Raw genomic sequence first — 17625 nt, forward strand, 5'->3', positions numbered from 1 at the left:
TAAAGACGAAATGATTTGGAAAAATATTTGTTTTTCCCCTGATTTTTATTTTGTAATTAATATATATTTTTGTCTGTTGATTATGTAATTTCTAAACATGAGTTGCTTAGTTACTTGAGTAGCTGTTTACCAAATACTTTATTCTCGAGTAATTTCTTGTACAGCTAGTTTTTACTTTTACTTGAGTAAAATAATGTTGGAAGTAGTGCTACTCTTACTCTAATGCCATTTTTGGGTAATCCTCCCATCTCTGGTTACTGTAGTAATCTGCATTTAAGTGGTTGATGAGCAAAGAGAATCTACTTTCATCTTAGTGACAAAGAAGAAGTAAAGAAAAATAAGGGAGTTGAATTTAGTTTATTTGCATAGAACAAAAATCACAAAAGTGGCTTCTTCCATCCTGTCAGCACTCCACAGGCATTCGTGTAGCTTTTACACATTCCCATCTTTCATCCCTCAGAGCCAACATGGCAGCCATTCTGAAATGGCTGCCAATTTTGCCAATGGTAAAAATATCCTTGTCAATCCGACAAGGATATTTTTGCAGCCATTTGGTCGATGCAGTAAAACAGTTGATTTAATACAGGATAACAAGGTTCTTTATGATTCATTCCCAGCTGTTTCTGAGTTTATATCAAGGCAAATGAAGATAATTTTATCCCAGATACAGTGTTAGAGTGAATGCACAAGTGTTGGTCTAAAAGTCATGGGCGTCTCTCTCAGCGCCGTAAAAAAAATAAAGTCGGTATCAAAAAAATCAGCAGTATCATTAAAACGACAAGAGCAGAAAGCAGCAACAACATGTGAAAAAGGTGATAGCAGCAGAGTGAAATTATTTTAAAAAATGATGTTAATATTCAGGTCATTTCCATAGATTTCATTTCTAAGGTAGATTTTAGCTATAAATTATACAACTAATCTTAATTAGTTAGGAATAAACTTTCAATTGTTAATATATCGTAGAGCTGATAAAGCCAACAAAATTATGTAGAACGAATCAAAATATTAAAAATATATATTTTTAGGTGAATTACTTATTTGAAAGCATTTTTAAACTAAAATATACAGTGCAGGTTAAGTATGTCTGGTCTTTGTGCAAGCTGCTAGAATTTAAGTGTTTATAGTTCGTTTTTAAACACAATCAGTCACATCCTGACGATGGTTCATTACAAGCAGACTGAACTTTCAAGGGTCCCGGTTTACTAGGTCTCCAAGCTAATCCCCCCACACTGGATAATTCACTTTATACGCCCCAAACTCTCTTTAAATTGAATTTAACCATCATGAGGCAAAACATAAATAAAATGTAACATTTTTAAACCATATTTCCAACATTCATGCTGCAATTCTCTTCCTCGGTTTCTCAGGACAGCGAGGAGTGAAAACATTACGACAGTCTCTAAAATGGCACCATCAACGTCCAAGTAAGCATTTCTTAAAGTCTTTAATCTGTTTTTTCCATTTCCCATCACAGCTCAGCGCCCTCTGGTGGAGAGAGACGTTAATGCTGAGGAGATTCTGACTGAGCTGATCACAGATTAAGTGGTTACATAACCTATACCTAATCATCCCCATACAATCAGAGCATTTACCATTTTTATATTGCATATATTTTTTATAGACTTCAGGTATCTACCACTTCAGCACTGATTTAAAGCACCGAAAATAGAGATAGAATAGAAACATGTGTTTTTAGTGAGATAAAGTGTAAAGCTTCTCAGCACAGCGCTCCAGACGATCCCGGTACTCCAGTTTGGAGTAGTTGCATTCAGGAACCCCTTTGGTGCCGTAGAGAAGACCCCAGCAGCAGCAGGCGATCACCGCTGTGCTGTCGTTGTCACCTGGACAAAACCACAAAGGTATAACGCCATAAAAAACATGTTTAAATCATCCTCATGTCTTCATGTGAAATAATGTAAACTCTGACAGTGTTAGAGGAAGAAACATTCAACAAAATTGGATGAATCAACCTCACTGATTCCAGATTCTACCAGTTTCACCATGGCCAAAATCAGTTTTGTCCATGTTCAAACAGCCATTTGTGTCCAAGTTTCAAACCTCTGATCCCTGAGCTATAAAGCCGACTCATGCAACCAAGTAAAGAGCGAAACAATACTCTCCTGCAGAGGACTAGAGGTTTGAACTCTGTTTAATTGACTCCTTTAAAGCTGGTATTAATACACAAAAGAGACGTTTCTTATTTGAACTTCTGACCTCCATGGAAAGCAGCTCTGTTCATCAGCTCCTCCCAGTCTGAACCGGCGCCCAGTAAGGCATCCAGCGCTATCATGGGAGCATCGTGGCCACAGGATCCCCCCCAGCCAGACAGACTGAAGCTCTTATAGGCCTCATCCCTCTCAGCCACACCGTAGGGGTCAGGCCAGGTCACCGGCCCCTTTCCGTCAGAGATTCCCCGCAGATCCAGGTATCTGAGGTCAGAAGGAAAAGCTCACTGATGTTTACAACCCAGTTAAGAATCAATTATGTTCAAACATGGGATGCAAATTATAGATTAATGAATTAATTTGAAATGGATTAATCTTATCTGCTTCATAAGCAGCCATTTTGTCTCATGTTTTCTCTAGTATGAAGTTCAACCATTTAATGGCTCTATTTTTGATAATATACAGATTTTATTTAAAGAAACATATCATTATAGATTAGCAATTTTGCCAGCTTTATTCCATACTGACCGAATAAACAGAAAATTATTAAACTTAAACATATTTATAAAATGTAACAAAACAAGAACCTTAGATTGCTGAATAGAAAAATAAAAAGGTTAATATTTGAAACATTTAATGCCCCACAAAGTGAGACATTTTAATGACTTTATCCATCACACTACAATTTTTCTGCCTCATACTGTCATTATATGCCTTAGCAACAAAATAATTTTTTAATGAGACGGTGCGGCTGTCCCGTTGTGCACCTGGGCTTAATAAGCGTCATTAAGGTGAAACTTGATTAGTTTGTCCGGTATTTATATTTCCAAACAACTTAAGGAGCCTGTCAAGAGTTTATATTTCAGAAAAGAACTGAATAAAGTGCATTTTACGTCCCACACCGAACTCTGTTCGGACCGTTTCTCTACTGTCCTAGTATGCCTCCGCCATCTTGTACCAGCTGGCTCCGCTTAAAGATGACCAGCGGCGCCCTCTGTTGGATGGCGGCAAAACTACAACACAGATATAAGGTCTAACGGACGTTATTAGCCGCATGGAACTAGTTTTAATCTAATCGTAATTGAATCGAACATCAGCACAGCCTAATAAAATAAAACTGAATTCAGCAGCTTGTACCGCTTCCAGTGCTTAGAGAAGGAGTCCCAATCCTTCAGATTCTCCTCCACAGAGAAGCCGCTGTCTATAATAACCTTCAAGGCTATGGGACAGGCCTCTTCCAGCAGACCCAGACCCCAGGATTCAAGCGGCCGCCGCTGGATGGCGTAGGAGGCGAAAAGCGCCGACGCAACGGATCCCAGGAAACCGATTGGGTGATGGTGAGTCATCCTGCCCGTCTCCACGGCAACAAACACCAGAGAAGGCAGCTGGTCAGGGTTTGGATACCTGGAGGGTAAAATAAAGCAGAATTGGGGTTTATTGGTGAGGATATGTCACAGATCTCAAAAGTGAAACAAAGTGTTTTGAAATCGCTCCAGTGCGACTTCAAAAACGAACTGGTTCTGTGATTCAACGACAGAAACGCATCGTTTTTAAACTTTCCAAAGTAAAATTATTATTATTGCAAGTTTTACTTTTCCAGCAGCATTTTGAAGATAAAAACAAAACAAATGAACCAAAAAAAGACAGATTTAATTCACGTTATTAATAATGTCTTGTGATACTATCAACCTTCTACAGCAGCAACAAGGTAAACTAAAATATAAGTAAATATAACACTTTATCGGTCCGAGACCAAAACACTAATTTAATTTTAAAAATCCTGCTATTTTAATAATGTTGTTTAACATATAAATATAAGCCAACCTTTATTTCAATTACACTGATCAATAAGTCATTGTAGGAATAATTACATCAAAAGAATCCAAACAGATTGTGTTTAGGTAAATGACAACATACAAAGAGAGTCAAAAAAATAATAATTTCTCACTACGTTTTCTGGGATTTAGCAAATAGAAACTATTATAAATGACGTAAAACAGAGAGGTCTAATTTAATTTTACACACAGAGAAAATTAATGTGTCTTCTTATTAGGTGTATGAACATATCTGGTTTCAACTGTAAATCGTTTTCCAAGTGAAGACTTTTAAACAAACATTTGTCTGCACATTATTGTAAAACTGTGCAGTTTGAATATCAAACACTTTCAAAGACTTTATACAGAAATCAACCAAAAAAAAAACACCTAACAGAAATCCAAGCCTTTTCCAGGATAGCAAATTACTTTTCTTGTACAATTCTGCTTCCTGAAACCTGAAAGATTTTGTCAAAACCAGACATCCACTTGCCTAATTATCCTGTGTTGGAAGACTTTAGATACCCAAACTCTTTAAAGTCCAGAAGTCCCAGAGGTTTGTCTTACCGCAGGCCGATGCACATGGCCCTCATGGCCGCTCCACAGCCGGCACCCCGGCTGTTATACGGCACTCTGTGGCCCCCTTTCTGTCCAGGCTTCAGTCTGTCAACATCTAAGAGTATATTTACTTCTACATATCTCTGCTACAAGTGGACATGATGTAATTTAATGATTAAGACCTACTAGAAGCGGTTGTATTTCCAGGAGCCCTTCCAGTCATGTCTTTCATCCCCTTCACATAACAAAACGCCACTTCATCCAGAAGTTTCTCCTCGGTCTTTCCTGCATAGAACATAAACGTTCGCTCAATTTGAAGTCAGTATGCTTAGGATAGGTCTGTGAGCTATGCAAAACAGGTTCACTACATTTTTTACACAAAATCATTCTTGGATAATTTCAATTTAGTCTCCTCACTTCTGCCTATTTTAAACTCCTTTCAGAAGGAGCTGATCTAATCCCTCTTGTCACTATATACCCAAAAAAGCTGATGCTGGTCACGCTGCCAAACTCAACATTTACATTTGCATGTGGAAATGACTGCAGCCAACTGTGCATCCTTGAAAAGCAGAAGTAGAGCCTCATACACAAACAGGAATGAAGCAAGTGGTTTCTAGATGGTAAGCCAACGACAAAACAATTGTCTTTTCCATTATACAGTGGTAAAACCAACTAATCAAAGGTGCTGGAGCTCAGTTTGGGTTGCTAGGTGACGACCGGAACTCTGTGGGGGTTGCTAGGCGACAGCGCAGTGCACGTGGAATATGACATTCCATTCGGGTGAAGTGACTCATTTTCCAGACACCAAAAACATTAACTTATTGCAAAAAAACTGCTGGGTATTTAAAAATAAAGTATAAACACACTGAAAATGTAAATTTTGCATAGTAGGTTCCCTTTTTAAAGGTACTTTTTTAGGTTTCCTAAAAAAAGATGAATATTGACTTCATCTGCACACGAAGTCAATATTATCAGGGAAAAGTTCAATTTCCAGTATCCATTTTTCTGTTATACAGAGTTAATAGGACAGAAAATCAAGGCAAAGGTTAAATTAGATTTAGCTGGAGATCTAGAAGGTGGGGTGCAGTCAGTCAGCAAAATAACATATTTGACTGGGTTTTCTGATAACTCACCTGTTATCAGAGCTTCAGCTGTTGCAAGATGCAGAACTGTGTCGTCGCTCACCGGCCATTCAGGAAGCCGGACAGTGATTTTTTTCAACCCACCAAGCTTCTGCAGCTCCTAAAGATGAGAAAAATAATCAAAAACACCCGTCATCTACTTCCTTAAGTATTTTCTGATTCACTTGCCACAACTCAAAATTAAACTTGATGCATTTTTCTTAATTTTCCAGGTTTACATCCAGTCTGACTGTCAAGGTTTCTGGTTTGGGAACCTCAGGACCTCAGCTGTGCTTTTCATAAATCAAATCCTGACCATCCTCTTTATGAGACTGTCTTGGGAAAGTACAGCGTTTTCAGTCAGAGGCTTCTTCAGATTCAGTGTAGTGCAGACCACTGCAGAGTTCTAATTTAAAAATAATTATAACTCTTTGAAGAACCTAAATTAATGAGTTACAACAACATTTAATTTCCTTTCAAAAGTATTTTTTAATTTTGAAGTGATGGAATTTTGTTGGCCATGAGTGCAAACATTTTCTCAGAAATTTCCAAGTTTTTTTCTAGAACATTTCTGAGATTATTCGGAACATCCATTAATTCGAGTATTAGAGTATTTCAAGCTAATTTTCGACTTTTGGAGTTCAGAAGTTTCTCTCTCTCTTTTTTAATAATTTCTGAAGTGAATCTCAGAATTTTTAGTTTTTGGTAGACATTTAGTCTTTTTTTTTAATATCTATAGTGACCCTAAAATCCCATCGTGCACGTCGCTCCTCAAAATCAACCGTCCCCTTTCCTCCATCATGCTACGTTTTCTATATCCTCCGCTTTTCTGTCATCACAACCTCACCTTCTTAGCAAATCAGTAATTTTTGAAGTTGCTTCGTCTTGCTGATCGACTGAATGAAGCTATTAATGTGGTAACTTAAGGAGTTTGTCCGTGTTTACATTTAAAAACAGAACCGCACAAAGTACATATTGCCTCCCAAACCGAACTATCCTCCCGGTATGGCCGCCATCTTTGATTCTGCATCAATGGCTCCGCTCAATTAAGGATGACCAGCGGCGCCATCTGCTGGATGGCGGCCAAACTACAACACTGAACTACAACACAAAAAGCAGGTGTAAGAGGATGTTAATAGTAATTTTGAAAGTAATTTTAACCTAATAAAAAATAGGCATTAATCCACAAGTAACTGAAAGTAACATGTCATCCGAACCTAAAACCATTAGGCTGGTGGTTATAATGGTTCACTGACCTGGTGGATGTCTGGTCCAACATAATTAAACTCCCAGGTCCCGCCCCTGTAGCCCAGAGCATCACCGGCACCACTGAGCACCATGCCTGCCTTATAATGCTCCACTGTAACAGCTTCAAGTCTGCAGACACAAAAAGATTAAACACTCCAGGTTATATTTCAGGTGGGTTGCTGGACCATAAATGTGACACGTGACACCAGAGGAGCACAATTATTCAGGACTGGTCCTCGTTTCATTTACGGATTCACACCAACGGTCAGACTACGATTTATGAAAGCTTAAATTGATTTGTGAATGTTCAATAAAGCTCGATAAAGGGCAATTCCCAAATTGGAAGTCAACTTCAGGTTCGTTTAGTGCAGTAGAGGCTTGACATCCCCACAAATTTTACATCCTCAAAATTATCCTCATAAAAACAAACTTTTTTTCGTCTGAAAGCCTTCAAATTAAATATTGATTCAGCAATATTTAATTTGAAGTCAATCTGACAGCAGTAGATATCGAAACAAAATGTCCTCGAGTAAAGGTACCAATGCTTTGACTTATTTTCACATAAGTAAAAATAAAAAGTACTAGTCCAAGAAGTTAAAGTAAAAGTTAGAAACTGCTCAGGTAATAACTCTATTACCTGATTTAATATTTTGAAATGTCTTCAGACTGAAAAAGGTAGAAATTTGATTGCAAATTGTCATTTGTTTTTCAAATAAATGTTTATTGAAATAACTAAATGGTATTTGTACATAAAACTTCCAAGAGGCAGTGAGACTACAAACACTTTTTTGGCGTGTTTTTGTTGACATTTAGTTTTTCCACAGAGGAGCATTGAAACCCTTACCTCACCAGTTTCTAAATCCGCCGCTGGGTGAATTTATTCAATATTTTCTTCATTCCCAGTTTAGGATTTAAAATAAATCAGCCACAAGTTACCATACGTTTCACTTTTCAGTACGATTGCGTCTTCTATGAATATACCGACGACACAATCAATTAAAATCAAGGTACAGCATATTTTCGCAACTTTTATACTTTTTACACCCCGACCCCTGAAGCCATTATTGCTCGTTGCGCTTAAAGAAAAGTCATACCTTTTTAAATTCATTTTAGATGGACTAAATACAATATGATTGGTTTTAAACCACACTTTATTTTGGACGCATTTACATCGGAAGATGATGTTAACTATTGCCCGACACTGGGGAAGTTAAACCTTCAAGTACAAAAAACAAATAAGCACAAAAACATTTAATCTGCGGCCATATTTACTCACTAATGTAAATCTCTTACCCGTCCATTGCAGAAAACAGCTCCTTAAAATGAGGTCGAGTCAGCACCTCTTTCTCTATGCCGATTCTTCTTCGTTTATTTTGGTGGGTCTCAACAATGTGGTGCATTACCGCCACCAACTGGTTAGGAGTGAGAACCGGAATGATGCTTGTACCAAATAAACGAAATAATTAAATTTTAAAAATAAATAAAATTTGTCTCTCATTTAATGCAAGTACATTCGCTTTAGAAACTAAAATTAAAAATGTTAAAATCTGCAACAGAACATTATCTATTGTATTCAGAGTTTAAGAAAACTCAATTTAAGTACTACACCTTGTTGCTGATTTTTTTAAGAGGTTCAAATTAATAAGTAGATGCTTTTGAAATCTGCAAGACAACTCAAACAAATCACCACCTATTTTTAACATCCCAAATATTTTATTTATAATTCTGTACACTGTATCTAGAGAAATAAATAATTCAGACTTAGTTTATAAAATTTCAGTGACAGAAAAATAAATTTGATGTAAATGAAATTTTTAAAAAAATGATTTCTCATTAATCAAAACATAAAAAAAACAAAATCAAACAAGGACTTTCAAACCTGAAAAAAATGCTCTTTATTTTTTAAATTAGTTTTTAATTTCCATAAATACAAAAAAGTCTGAGTTGGCCTAATTCTGCAAGTATGTATTGTTCTTTCCTCTGAAGTCAATACTTTAGTGTTGATATTACATAGAAGATTGTTTTGAGTATTCAAAAAATTAAGATCACCAGCACAATGTTATAGATCAATATTCAATTTAAGAAGTAAAAGTTGCAGATGCCCACTTCACTTACAAGAAAAAAATGAATACTTTGTAAATCCTTAAACTGTTTAAAAAACAAACATCATGGAAGTCTTCAGCCGTTCAGTGGTATTTTATGCTTGCGAAGCACTGTAGGGAAAAAATAAATAAAGATATATTAACATTTAAAACAAATGAGTAATTAACATTGTTGATTATCAACTTTGAAAAATGTTTTAAATTTCCCACAGGGTTAATATAAAATACAGAGTAAAATGACATGTTACCTTCCTTTAGCCTTTCCACTTCTTGTGACAAAAGCTCACATTTGACACAACCTGTAGTCAAGAGAAAGTAGACAAAATAAAAAATGTTTTTCTGTCAGAAAATTCCTCACATTAATGAAGTCGGAATAGTGATTTAGTAGAGGATGCTGACAATTAGATTTTTAGGAAAATTCAGTTTCCACACATTCTTAAAATTAGTTACATTTTCCAGAATCAACTTTTCAGAGTTCTCAGTATGTTGTAGCAGACACATGATCAATATCCAATAGATGATAGGTCTGATAGAATATTCAATCATTTTGCTGAACTCCAATCCAGAACCGCAAAGCGTTCTGGGAGATGTAGGCAGAGGAAAGGCTTTAGCTGCTCAACCTCTGACAGCTAGCTAAGCAAGGTTGGTGGGTCAACCGACTCACTCACCCTCTGGTTACCTAGCAACTCACTCACTCTTTGGTTACCTAGCAACAACCTAGGTAACCAGGTTACATTCTGCACTATTAAAAATAAAAGGAGCAGAATGAAAACTGTTGATAGAAAAAAATGCTAAAGCATTTAGCATTAATTCTGATATTTAAAACAAAAAAACCCTTAACAATAATTATCAAATATCAACAGACCCGTTACAGTCCTGCTCGTAATTTTAACTCATTTTGTTAGCCATTGGGGAACAAAATGAGAAATCTTATGAACTTGCTCTTGTTTTTAGCTCATATCTTAATAGCTAATAAATTTTACTCAATTAAACAAATAACTTGTATTATTACTGTGTTTGAGAGGTTTTTTTTATTTCAGGTTTTTTTTGTAAATGAGATCTTAGTTTGACAACCTGTGTGTATAAAAGTGAAATAAAACAAAAATATCTGGTTTTATTGTACAGTATTTGCTTCACCATCACCAGGTGACAGTAAGAAACCTAAAATGAAATCCAAACTGAAATGGTCACATTCATTCTTCATATGGTCAACATGGAGTGAACATGTGACAATCAGGAGTTATCCATAAATAAATGAAATTATATTATGCTCTTCTTACCTTGGCTTTGCGGTTTGCCATTGTTAGCTCTGGGATTGGCTGCCGCCCGTTTTAAGCCCTTCCCCCTGCTGACGACGTCATATGATGCTGCTGTTTTAGCAGCTACAGCATCTGAAAGTTAGAGAAGAGAAACGGCCCAGATTGTTAAATCTACTCTGTTGCTGCTTGTTATGCATCAGAACCAAGTTACCGACCAGTTCTGGAGGATTTACCAGGGGCAGAACTGTGGCCGGCTGTTGGCTGTTTCCCTGGTTTTAACCCGCTGGCGGCGGCGCCGACGGATACGGGAGCTTCAGTTGTGCTGGCATCTAAAAGGATTAGTGAGAATAACTTTTACTCAGCTTCAGTTCTTCAGTGAGAATGTGGAAATTAATTCCCCTAAAAAGTCTAATCAAGATTTGTGAATAAAAAAATTTTTTTTCTTTATTTTTGCAGTTTCTTTGCACCAAAAATATGGAACAAACTTCTGGAAAATTGTAAAACAGGCGAAACACTGAGTTCGTTTAAATCAAGACTGAAACAGTCAGAATAAATGTTACTTATTATTGTGTTGACAAACTACATCAATGCACTTTAAAAATAGGAATAACCTTTTATTTGTTAAAGATGATGCAACACATTTTTACCTAAATTTGTGTAAACACCAAGTGTGACACTTTTACACAACATTTGCATAAATATCACAACGTGCTGCAGCTTTACTTCCATATTTACCCGTTTTCCTCCTCGTTGACACAGGCAAAGCGTCTCCTTTAGCCACAGGATGCCTCTTACCTGGTGCCATCTTGACAGAGATGGCACCAGAGTTGGAAGCTAAATGAAGAATAAACAGACTAATTAGACAGGAAACAAACTGCAACAGTGAGTTCTCAGTGTTTCATATGCATTCAGAGGGCTGGCTGGAACGATTAATTGATTAATCGCTAATTGGAGTCTAAACCTCCCATAAAAAGCTAATAGCTAAAAAAAAAAACATATTCAGAGCAGTAATTAAGCCAAAAGGGCAAAAAATATAAATACATTTTGCATAAAGGTGTAAAAACAGCCGTTTGTCAAAATTCTTTACCCAAAACTCATCAGGTTGGATTGTTTTAGCTTCATCTGGCTTAAATTCACTAAAGGAGCGCTTTATTTTATTACATTTTAGGCAATAAATGTCTATTTTCTTACTAAAAAAATAATGTAATTATTTATTTCCATTTTTAATGTACTTCTAATATTGTATAAAAAAGCTTAAGAGGTTAAATGAAAAATGTTTATCAGATTGTCAGAATAATGGATAGAATAATCAGTTTCTAAAATAATAATTAATATTTAGAACCTCTGCAACTAACATTATGAAAACAAATTTTTGTAAATTTAGAATGGAAGTTGGTATATGGGTTAAATATAAAATATCTTAAAAAAAAAAAGAAGAAGCAAAAACATTCAAAAAACTAATGAGAGTCTTTAGTTCTGATTTATTTTCACATTAGTTCACTTGGTGATAACAGTTAATCAAATCAGGAGAAAATGGTCCAATTCTGATAAACTTATCAACTGGTGCATCAGTGTAAAAAAAAAAAAAAAAAACTGCAAGCAAATAAAACAAAGGCATTAAAATCCTTATAAGTCTAAAGCTCGATTAGAAAAGCCGCAGGTTTCTTTACCTGCCGTCAGTGTGCTGGGTGTTTGAGTTTTAAGCAAAGTGAAGCAAGCAGCTTGACCAGGTGTGAACAAACCTGCAGGTCCGCTTGGTTTCTCTGTGCTTGAGCAGGGAGCAGCTCTCAGGCTCAGTGCAGCCCTCGGCAAGCCAACGGGAATGCCGCTCACCTGAGGTCTCTGCAAGCCAGAGGGGGGCGGCAGCTTGGAGGCTGCAAATGGAGCAGAGGAACATTTTCAAAAATGTGCAATTTTTTGCACATTTGGTCACATTAAACCCAAAAACATCTGTGTATTTTATTGGAAAGTTATGGACTGAGACACCGTGGAGTATAATTGTAAAGGAGAACGAAGACAGTGCTTTCTACGTTACATTTTTAAATAGCAATCCTCAACATGTAGTGCATATTTATATTCAAATAAAATATGGTGCAACTATTACCTTTAGAGAGCCAGAAATTAGTAAAAAAAATAGTAAATAATTTTAAATAGTTTAAATAATGTAATTTCAAAGTCCTCTTTGAAAAGTAGCAGCATTAATCGCAGTTTGTTTTCTTCCTCAAGTGGCTTGTGGATCTAATTAGCATCATACCTAAATTTACACTGATGGCATCTGTCACAATAAGCAATTAATTAATTGCTTGATGACTTAAAACGAGCTTGATCATTTCCATGCTAATGATAAATATTTTTTGAAGGGCAATTTTGTTTACACAGACATCATAATCCATTTAAGGTTTTGGTTGTGTGTGTGTTTTTTAATGTCATTTTTATTCATTGTTTTTGGTTGTTGTATTTTATTTGTGGCATTTAAAATGTCTTCCAGTTCCAGTGTGAAGTGTTCCGCACGAAATAAAAGTTTACTAGTCTTTCAGAGGGCAAACTTACATCATTTTACTTAAAAATGGTCTCAGAACTATATTTTGGCTTATCGCAATAATATCTGGGACAATTTATCATCCAGCAAAATCTGTTAGGGCAATGACAGACCGCTTTAGAAAACAATGTATTACTATAAATGTATAAGAATAGGGGGGGTAACAACAAATGCAAACCAGATGTTGGTTCAATAAAATATTTCAATCTGCAGAAGAATTTCTGAAAACCAAGCATCACTGCTCACCTAAAGATCGCAGGTTGTACGAACTTGAGTTTTTCTGGAATACAAAGGATCACAGACATATAAAGATACAGCTGTAAAGTTGAGTAAAATGATCAAATAAAAAGCAACGCAATTGTTTTATAAACTCAGCAGCACCCAATGTTTTTACCTCCTGTTCCTTTGGAGCAGCAGAACTTTTCGCAGCCTCCCCATCGGGTCTCTGTAGTTTCACCGGCAGGCCTGTTGCCGCCGCTGGTGGATTACATTTCAACAACTCTGAGGCTATTTTGGAGGCAGGTTGAGGGATTTTAGCTGTGGGCGGCTTGAAGAATGTTTTACGATCACCAATGATGTTTGACGGTTTGATGGTGTTTGATGGCTTTATAGGCGTTTTCCCATAAAGTTTTTTCTGCACCGTTAGGATGTGGCCAGCCCCTCTCTTTGTCTCAGAAGCCTGTTTAATGTTTAACAGTTTAATGCCCACCATTGGTGTAGAACTCGCCACGCACTGAGGTCTTAAATCCAAACTCTCATCAAAATCAGAAAGACCTGATTGTGAAAGATATATGGATACATTGGCTGGCTGTAGAGGAGCTTCAACTGCCATGTTTGGGCTTCCATCCTTCTTGGTTTCTGGTTCTGCAGCTTCATTTGTCATGTTTGGGCTTCCATCCTTCTTGGTTTCTGGTTCTGCAGCTTCATTTGTTTGGAGTTTTGACGAGTTGTTTTCAGAACAGCCATCTTTAAGGGTAATTGTTGCATTTCTTGCTTTGGAAGTGGAGGAGCTGCCCAATCTGCTTTGATGACTGTCGTTTGAGCTCATTTCTGCCAAAGTGATTGTGTCGTTTAGTTGTGAGGGAAGCTTATAATCAAATGTCCCGTTCCGGTGACCAAGTGGAGCAGGAGTTTTCTCTAAGGCGGAACTGATCTGGAGTTTAGATTTTTGAAGAACATCTCCGTCAACAGTGACATTCTGAGCTACGGCGAAGGTGGTTTCCTTGTCGTCTGAGCTGCTCTGATGCACAACAAAGGAAGCTTCAGTTTTAGAGTCGACAGAAGTTTGCTGATCTCCGCTTTCCTTGACATCTTTTGCCTTGCTTACGTTGGTTGGTAGAAGATCTAGAGTCTCGTTCTTGACGAAGGAAACAGTCTGCATAGAGGGCTGCTCAACGGCAAACGTGCCGTTTGCAGACACGTCTGGTTTCAGGGTTTGTTGTGACTCTTTGTTGGTTGACTTGGTGTCACAGCAGGTTGGCAGCTCTTCAGGTTTTTTGGGGGGTTCAGATTCCAAGTCAGGGGTGAATTTGTCCATGTCAGAAGACAAGTGTGCAGTCTGCACAGACGCGTCACAGCCGGGGTTTTTTTCTGGAGTAATATTAATAGCTTGGATACAGTGTGTGTCTGAACTCTGATATAACTCTAGTTTTTGTCCACCGGTCTCCAATTCTGGGCTCCGTTGCGACTCCTTTGTGACCATCTCAGCCTCTATGCAATCAGAGTTTCCTCTCGGTTCAGGACAAACCTCATGGGTAGATCTTTCTATGCCAGAGGAAGAGATGTCGACAGTCGTAGAGGCATCACAAGAGGAGCATAGATCATGAGTAATATTGATAACTTGAGTGCCATTGTCTGGATTTTGAGATTTCTCCACTTTTTGTTGACCGGACTCAAATGAAGACTTGCTGTTTTCCAAAGTAACATCCTGACTTGCCTCCAAGGCTGACTTAATTGAGTTTTGCCTTGAACTCTGGGCAGAGTTTCTGCTCGTGCTGGAGACTTCCTCAATTGTGATTGTGTCCGATTTCTCTGTCATAATTTGATCTTTATGATCAGAAGTCGCTCTGACATCTTCCATGACCATGAAGGACATGTGTCCAACTGGAGAGTCCCGCGTAACTTCAAGGAGACTTATGTCTTGTAAATAGTTATTAAAAATCCCTTGGAATGAAGGCGCGCTCTGAAAAGATTCATCCACCTTTGTACAAAAGCTATTTTGATTATCTGAAGTTATTGTCTTTTTACCATAAAGCTGAGGAGTTGCATGTTGTCTTTCAGGAAAGACTGAATCATTCATTGTCGGGTGCATCATTGAATCCGAGGTAATATTGAACAGAGTAACTTCTGGCAAGCATTCATCGTTGATCATAGAGAAATCCTCACCATTCTTTTGTGTCCTTGAGTCTTCGGTTGATTTTTGACAGTTTGCAGCATGAAAACTAGAAGGAACAGCAAGATTAGGACTGTTTCGAAGTTTAAAAGGTTCCGGAGATGCGCCTTTATTCCAGATATTTAGGTTTTTAAAGACTGGGCTTAAAGAATACTGGACACCTGACAGCACCGACTTTGCCTGGAAATCACTGCTTTTATTTTTTAAAGCAGGAGTGGAAGAGACAAAAGCATTCACACCATCTTCTTGCAACTGTAAGGTGAAATTCTCAGTGTTTTCTAATTTTGAAGAGTCATCAGCTTTAGGATCTCTAGGTGGAACATTTTCACGGCATTCATCAGCCTGTGGATCCTCTGTGATGTATGAGGCTTGAGGTGTTGTGGTATTAGCCATGAGAGTAACTCCTTTGTTTTGCTTTGAGGAAGACAAACAGGACTTTCCTCTTCTAAAAAAAAATAAAATACTAGAGAGGCTTTAAGCACAAAGTTCTCTCACAGTCTTAAAGCAGGCTCTCTGTGGAAGAAAATAAAATGATTTTTAAAAAAAACAAAAAAACATCAATTGTATCCCCAGTTTCTAACATACATATAATCCCACCATTCCGTTTACATTAATTTTTTACAACATTATGGTTTCCTAATATTTTTGAAACACTGAGAACAAACAAAATGATGATTATTCATAGAAAACTGGCTGAGATACTCATCTTAGCCACAAAAAATAAGCAAGTGTTGTTGGTATCAGATTTTTAACCATCAGTGGAGAAAGCCATGGAAAAGTTTAACCACCTGAAGGGGTCATATTATGTTGTGGGTGTGGCGTGAATACCAAACTTTAAAAGTTGTGGCTAAACCAGTTGACCAGCTTATCCACATCCACTAGATAAAACTTTATGGGCTGAAAAAATACAACTCGGGTCAAAGAGAAGAAAAAAGGGGGACAATTGATACCAACTTTGTCTGTCAGATGGTAAAATATGCAACTAAACTAAACATGGAGAAAACATTTCAGACGCTTTCTAAAAATAGCGAAGAAAATATATTATGTTTTACATATCATCACTTGCACGTGTTCACTTGATAAAAATGTGGTGTGACAAAAAGTGTACTTATTACCTTAATAAATAGAATCAGTAGCGGACCTAGAGGAACAACACTACAGTTTTAAACTGATGACCAAATTGTGCCGTTAACCTCTCCCTTCTTCCAGAGTCAGTAAACTTAATGAAGACGGACTCAAACGTTTGAAAATAGGCAAATAAGTTTATAAAAGTATTACTGCTTAACTGTTGCTAAAACCCTGAAAAGTAACTGAACGTACACATTTAAAGGCTGTTGCTAATACGCAGTACCTGTGGCAATTTCAAAGAAAAATTCGCTTAAGAAAGCTTACCTTGGAGAAGACACATCTATTTTATGTTTCAGGAGGTATTTTAACAGACGATCTTTAGTTTTAGTTCAAAAGCATAAACTTTAAGCCACCGTGATTTCGGACGAAATGCCAAAATCCATAAAAAACAACACAAGCGTTGAAACGCCAGTCTAGTTTAAAAGTATCAGTTTCCTGATTGGAAAGTAATACCAGCCAATCACATCCCGGTGCTTCTTCTTCGTGACTCTTATCAGAGCACTTTATCGTCATCTACCGCTTGAACAGGTTTATAAAAGAGGAGCTCAGAAAATAACCGACAGTTTTTGTAACAGTTTTTTTTTTATGTATTAAAAATACATATATAAAACAGTCATGGCTGACCTTGACAAATGACGACATAAAAATGCCCAGACAGAAACTAATAAAATATAAAAGAGTGAATTCTGAACAACCCCAGTCATTTCAGTTAAACGGCGCAGCCATATTGTGAGTGGCATTTTGTTGTAAAACAACAAGAGTTAAGCAGTGTAAAGACCTTACTCGGGTAAGAGTCGCACTACTTCAACATATTTTAACTTACTACCTTGAAATGTATACATTTAATATAATATTCAAGTAAGAGTGAAAATGTTTTTGGTAAAAAGTCTGCACAAGTACTGAGTAACTCTCCATAACTTCTGATTCAATATTGCACAATAACATAATCAGACAGACAAAAAAAATAAATGTTATGTTTGTCTCACTTTCACATAAACCGTAGGTGAGTCTCTGAATAAATATGGTTAAAGTTACTTTTGTTATTCAGTAAAATTACTCACAGTAGGTTGAGCATCGAGAAATGTAACTTAAGTAAGCGTTGTGATACTTCATAATATTTCTAGAGTAAAAGTAAAAATTACAGTATAGTAAAACTACTCCTAAAATGATTTTTTCCTTGAACAATTTTGTTTTAAGAATTAGCACAATTTCTATTTATTTACTTATCTTTATTTCTTATTCTGTAAAAAAAAGATCAGTCCTTTACTGTAACTACTACTTAAGAGTTATAATAATAAT

At 36.8% G+C, this 17625-nt stretch overlaps 2 protein-coding genes across 3 annotated transcripts; both read right to left on the reverse strand.

Annotated features, from left to right (window-relative positions):
• Positions 1-338: 338 nt before the first annotated feature.
• Positions 339-8329, reverse strand: LOC103481399 (ADP-ribosylhydrolase ARH1-like). The gene is made up of 8 exons (XM_008436805.2): positions 8200-8329; positions 6915-7035; positions 5671-5779; positions 4724-4822; positions 4547-4652; positions 3303-3569; positions 2215-2429; positions 339-1841 (listed from the first exon to the last, which is right to left on the reverse strand). The coding sequence occupies exons 1-8, from the start codon at positions 8304-8306 to the stop codon at positions 1693-1695; spliced, it is 1173 nt and encodes a 390-aa protein (XP_008435027.2). The 5' UTR covers positions 8307-8329; the 3' UTR covers positions 339-1692.
• Positions 8330-8784: 455 nt separating this feature from the next.
• Positions 8785-16802, reverse strand: LOC103481400 (uncharacterized). Of its 2 annotated transcripts, none has more exons than XM_008436807.2 (9): positions 16591-16802; positions 13201-15711; positions 13053-13086; positions 12010-12141; positions 11003-11101; positions 10501-10596; positions 10289-10399; positions 9257-9307; positions 8785-9119 (listed from the first exon to the last, which is right to left on the reverse strand). In XM_008436807.2, the coding sequence occupies exons 2-9, from the start codon at positions 15589-15591 to the stop codon at positions 9085-9087; spliced, it is 2949 nt and encodes a 982-aa protein (XP_008435029.2). In that variant the 5' UTR covers positions 15592-15711; positions 16591-16802; the 3' UTR covers positions 8785-9084. The 2 variants fall into 2 exon arrangements, with proteins under 2 accessions (XP_008435029.2, XP_008435028.2); XM_008436806.3 differs by having other exon boundaries at positions 10483-10596; positions 16591-16801.
• Positions 16803-17625: the final 823 nt, after the last annotated feature.

This window comes from Poecilia reticulata, chromosome 19 (genome assembly GCF_904066995.2).
Source record: "Poecilia reticulata chromosome 19, P_reticulata-male-v2, whole genome shotgun sequence".
In the NCBI taxonomy this organism is placed as follows: domain Eukaryota; kingdom Metazoa; phylum Chordata; class Actinopteri; order Cyprinodontiformes; family Poeciliidae; genus Poecilia; species Poecilia reticulata.

Excerpts from the sequence above, each read along its gene's own strand:
- LOC103481399 (XM_008436805.2), bottom strand. The coding sequence starts at position 8,306 with ATGCACCACATTGTTGAGACCCACCAAAATAAACGAAGAAGAATCGGC. Across the intron at positions 4,653-4,723 it reads TGGAAATACAACCGCTTCTA|ATGTTGACAGACTGAAGCCT; the intron begins GTAGGTCTTAAT and ends ATATACTCTTAG. Across the intron at positions 2,430-3,302 it reads TTCTCTAAGCACTGGAAGCG|ATACCTGGATCTGCGGGGAA; the intron begins GTACAAGCTGCT and ends TTCTGACCTCAG.
- LOC103481400 (XM_008436806.3), bottom strand. The coding sequence starts at position 15,591 with ATGGCTAATACCACAACACCTCAAGCCTCATACATCACAGAGGATCCA. Across the intron at positions 13,087-13,200 it reads CTGCTCCAAAGGAACAGGAG|AAAAACTCAAGTTCGTACAA; the intron begins GTAAAAACATTG and ends TTTGTATTCCAG. Across the intron at positions 12,142-13,052 it reads GTACAACCTGCGATCTTTAG|CCTCCAAGCTGCCGCCCCCC; the intron begins GTGAGCAGTGAT and ends CTCCATTTGCAG.